General features: G+C 27.2%; 2 protein-coding genes across 2 annotated transcripts; one reads left to right on the forward strand and one right to left on the reverse strand.

Moving 5' to 3' along the window:
* Positions 1-2,114: 2,114 nt before the first annotated feature.
* Positions 2,115-3,801, reverse strand: LOC117156614 (uncharacterized). The gene is made up of 3 exons (XM_033333811.2): positions 3,329-3,801; positions 3,015-3,232; positions 2,115-2,404 (listed from the first exon to the last, which is right to left on the reverse strand). Exons 1-3 carry the CDS (start codon positions 3,378-3,380, stop codon positions 2,207-2,209), a joined length of 468 nt encoding a protein of 155 aa, XP_033189702.1. The 5' UTR covers positions 3,381-3,801; the 3' UTR covers positions 2,115-2,206.
* An 18-nt stretch (positions 3,802-3,819) lies between these two features.
* Positions 3,820-4,721, forward strand: LOC117156613 (EKC/KEOPS complex subunit TPRKB). Its single transcript, XM_076618153.1, has one exon. The coding sequence runs from the start codon at positions 4,053-4,055 to the stop codon at positions 4,593-4,595; it is 543 nt and encodes a 180-aa protein (XP_076474268.1). The 5' UTR covers positions 3,820-4,052; the 3' UTR covers positions 4,596-4,721.
* The last annotated feature ends 214 nt before the right edge of the window (positions 4,722-4,935 follow it).

Consider the following 4,935-nt stretch of genomic DNA (forward strand, 5'->3'; position numbering starts at 1 on the left):
TTAAGCAAACATGAATTTTAAATCTTATTTGTATTCTCGACTCTATATCCCAAATGGACTTGATGTTACAAACATAAACAGGGCAATGATATTTCGACTAATATTATCAGAAAAAGTACTGTTAATATAAATATTTACATATATCTATTATATGCTTCCTCTGTAGCTAGTAGATTTACGCATATTCTGTTTGTTCATTCGAATAATTTTCAAAAATGTGAAGTTGATTTATTTAAAAGTTATTTGTGTAAAAGTTCTAAATTTCTTCTTTTATTTTATTCGCTCTTCTATAAAATAATTCTAATAGTCCCAATTCTACGAAAGATACAACGACGTTTTAGGATTTTTTACCAGCGATTTATTTCGATCGATGTTTACATTAGTTGCGAGACCTACGTATGAATTGAGAGATATGGATAAACCTGATTAGAATTCCATACGCTCTACCAGTAAACAGATGACTGAAATATTCTAAGAATAATATGTATGTGTAGATTCTCCTAAATATGCTAATGGAAAATATATAAAGATAGGCACGTAATATTGTTATTAGTCTACAATAATAGATTATGAATATCGTGTTTCGAAATTCTTCATTTAAGTAATTAAAGTACAAAATATTAGTTTTTTATTTTGTTATAAATCTAAGCAAATTAAATTATAAAGAAAGTAAAACTTTTTTTTACTACATGTTCCTATTTTAATGAACGAGGAAAGGCTTAAAATTATCACTTAGACCTAAAGAGTACTTGACTTATGCATTTATCAGTAGTAATACCTCAGATTTGTAAGCCTTTTTTTGTTATGTAAAGAGACAACATAATCGTTTGATAACAACATTTTAAAAGGAATATTATCTGAAGTATTCAAAAAATAAAGAAAATATCTTAATAAGAAAAAGTGACCTTGACCTCTTTTATGATATCTACTTTCTATCTTGCATCACGGAAATTAGTATTACATATTTGTCGTTTAATGAAACATGTTATGAATATATTAATACGTATGATTCATATACATATGCTGTCAAAAACTTTATCTGATTCAATGAAATAAAAACGTAAATAATCCATAATAGGTACACTTACCGAATTATAAGCGTTACACAAAAAGCAAATTTCCCGCGTAATTTATTATATCTGTTAGCACCTTTCTTAAGATATTATAACTATATTCGTTTCGCTTGTGCGCAATTACCCTACTATAGGTACCGTGCTAGAAACTCTCCACAATTACATGGATCGCTGCCGCACAAATGCCTGAAGTTAGGTTCGAATGAGAATTGGGCATGAGTCATAAAATAAACGCTGGGAAATCTGACGAACCTTAAATAGTAATAGAATCAAGCATACGAATTGGAAATGAAATATTTTTTTCAGCTTAACTACGTGAAATAAAAAATGTATAGATATAATATATGATATTAAAATAATTACTCTTTATAAAATATTTTCGTCATCGTTACAATGAGAATATGTAACAAATTGAATTTATTTTTTTAGTAATAGTCACACTATTAAAAGTAAATTGGAATTCTATAGATTTTATAAATAACGAAAAAGAGAAATCTATTTATCTAAGAGTACATCTATACAATGTATAGGATCAAATATATTATACACTAAAACTATTTCACGCTTCACATAATACGCACTATATATTTTTAAAAAAATTGTTTTGTAACTTACTTTACTCGCTATTTGTATATATCTATGAAAAAGCGTTTTAAATAGACGACACGAGAAATAGGAAGAAATATAATAAAAATGGCTTTACTTAATGAACTGTAGTACTATAGTTGTTGAGTGTTTGGTTGGAAATGAACCCAATAGTATCTTCGGGGTGTGGTTAGCTACAAAGAAAACAGCTACATCTATATCTTGAAAATGATATAATCGATAAGATTATACGTGAAATTCCTGAAACGCAAGTGTATTGTATGTAATATGGATTAACTCCAATTGAATTAATAAAAAGCTAAATAGTGTACCAAAATTTCTCTTGTATGAAAGAAGAAGGAAATTTACTTCTTGACCGTTTTATAGTATTAGAAAGGATATTTATAACGAAATATTTTAGTTCTTTCTATATGTACGTATATATATTTGATTAAAATCATTTGATGAAAATATAATAAGTGACGTCACTTCTTAGTAATTTCATTCTACATATAGAGCATATAAACCGACATATAGTAAAAAAAATTTTATGCTTTCTCGAAATATTCACGATTGATATCTATACCGCGAAATGCTCTATTCTTATCACAACATTTCTCATGATTAGGATTTTTCTGACAAAGTTCGCAACCACAGATTGTTTCCCGTGATCGTTGTGGGCGGCGGTTTGGCGGGCAAGGTGGTGGCTTTGGTTTATCATCGCAACAGCATGGTCTACAAGGATCCTATAAATAATATTTTTCTTATGAATATTTCTATATTTGTATTTAAAAAACTGGCGCAATAATAATTAAATGAAAATTAAGATATGATTTAAAAGGTACGAAAAAAAGAAAGAAAAAGAAGAGCGGTACTAAACAAAAAATGATTCATTTTATGGAAAATACCTTTGATCATGTAAAAATAATAAATATTAATAAACTCCCCCTTTCTCATTTTTAAATTATTAAAGATATATGCAATATATGTTTACATTATCTTTATCTATCTATCAATCTATATATATATATATATATATATATAGAAGTCGCGAAAAAAGAAGTCGAAAATATAGAATAAAAACTTTTCGTTTGAGGCTTTGTTTTCGAGAAAATCGATTTTGAATTTTCGCTCGATACGCGTGTAGTACGTTATAACGGATCTCACTGTAGATCGTTGTCTCGATGGAAAAATTAAAAAAAAAAAAAATTTTTGTTTTAATTTCTTTTATTCTATATTTTCGACTCCTTTTTTCGCGTAGAATCGCCCCCTTTCCGCTTGTACCACCAGTTACCAACCACCCTGTATATATAAAATTTAAATATTTAGAATGAAGTTGACTTGTTGTAAAAATACCTGCATCTTAATATAACAAGAAGATTTAACATCGGGGCAAATATCACTAGGACTTTGATACGGCGATTTTTTTGAAAACGAGGGATCTACACCATCTTTTGTATCTTCATCTGATAATTTCATTCCCTTACTGAGTTCTTCGTCCGGCTTTTTCTTTTTCTTTTTCGGGGGACATGCTGATTTAAATTCCGTGGAAGTCCAAAATACTCCACTATTTACTAACCAAATAACAAATTATATGTTAAATGATAAATTATCTACGAGACGATTAAAAGAAATTTCATATTATCATTATAGGACTACAAAATATTTACCAGAGTCACAAAATTTATTCCATATACTTCTGCAGGGTTCATCATTGGTCATAACTTACTAGAATTTTTAAATCTTTTAAAATATGCTATATTAATGGTTTCTACAACACAAAGAAAATTTTGAGGTTAATTTTAGCAATTCATTCTTAAATAGGAATAATCAAAATTAAGAATAATTTCATATCGATACGGCTACGTATATGATATATTCGATCTTCAATCGTTTTGTTTTCAATCACAGATAAGTGTATCTTTGTCTGTGCTTATATATATTTTAAAAAAAAATGTTACGTAGTATTTATTTCAATAATTAAACCACATTAATATATAAATCTTACAGATGTAATTTTTCCTTAAATGTACGCAATTTCTTATACGTAATTGCCCTAATAATAAGTGGTTTAAATTTTAAATTAAGAGTGGGAAAAAATTATTTACTAATTTGTCGCCCCCTAGTGGTATAAAAGGAAGATCCACTTTGTCGACAGTAAATGGTATGAAAATAACCAAACTTTTATTTAAAGTTATTTGTGTAAAGTACAAAAATTATTAAATTGTGTTCTATTTAAATGATTATATAGCTAATTATAAATTTAAATTAAGAAGAAATTATTTCGACGAGTTTTTATTCAGGCCATATGATATGTATCATATTTTGCAAAAGTAATATCAGAGAGGAAATATTAATATTTGATTTATTATTGAATATTGCACACTGACAAAGATGGACGATTATACAGTATCATTAGATCCTGAAACAGAAATGGTCTGCACATTATATTTATTTAAGGATGTACAAAATTCTTATGAACTGCATAAAAAAGTTATGGACAATAAACTTTCTTGCTGTATTATAAAAGCGGCGCTTATAGTGGATCCTTTGCAAGTAATAGTAGCTGCTAATAAAGCTGCAATTAGTGCAAAAATGACTCAGTTAACTACAAAAACTTTATACACTGAGGTATTGTTTAATTTATCAGTATCAAAAAACATATCACGTTCATTAGCAGATTTTGGTATCGGTTATAATGACAAAAATATACTAATAGCAATAATACACAAAGAATGTGATGGATATTCAATGTCAGAAATACTAATGAACAGTATAAAAGGAGAAAGGGTATTGATTTCTAGTTTGCCTCAATTTACAAATTTTGATTTAGTAAAAAGAAGATATAAAATTGGTGAGAATGAATTGAATATTTCTACTCTCGCTAATTCTGTTATTTCTAGAATTAGCTGTAAAGATTTTATATTATTGAAATAAAAAGATCTTGGCAGAATTTTTTTGTAGATAAACATATTTGATATCTACAATTTTTGTGTACTTATGTAACAATGTTTCATAAACAAGAAAAAATTAAATATATTGTAATTTATTCATTGTAATCAATATTCTTGTTTTATTCCTCATATTTATTTTTATAAACCTCATAGCAACTTAATGTGATAATTGTGAATTTTCTGTAAATGTTTAATGTAGATTTTCAAATTCTTAGTATATAAATACAACATAGAAAAAAGATAGTTATTACATTTTGCGATTTGTACATTACTCCTGGTTATACGCTTGTTCAAGGATTACTACAAAAAGGAAAGCTGTAAAG

The sequence above is a fragment of the Bombus vancouverensis genome, chromosome 4 (genome assembly GCF_051014615.1).
Source record: "Bombus vancouverensis nearcticus chromosome 4, iyBomVanc1_principal, whole genome shotgun sequence".
Taxonomy (NCBI): Eukaryota; Metazoa; Arthropoda; class Insecta; order Hymenoptera; family Apidae; genus Bombus; species Bombus vancouverensis.

Excerpts from the sequence above, each read along its gene's own strand:
- LOC117156614 (XM_033333811.2), bottom strand. The coding sequence starts at position 3,380 with ATGACCAATGATGAACCCTGCAGAAGTATATGGAATAAATTTTGTGAC. Across the intron at positions 3,233-3,328 it reads GAATAAATTTTGTGACTCTG|TAAATAGTGGAGTATTTTGG; the intron begins GTAAATATTTTG and ends TTATTTGGTTAG. Across the intron at positions 2,405-3,014 it reads CTTGTTATATTAAGATGCAG|GATCCTTGTAGACCATGCTG; the intron begins GTATTTTTACAA and ends TATTATTTATAG.
- LOC117156613 (XM_076618153.1), top strand. The coding sequence starts at position 4,053 with ATGGACGATTATACAGTATCATTAGATCCTGAAACAGAAATGGTCTGC.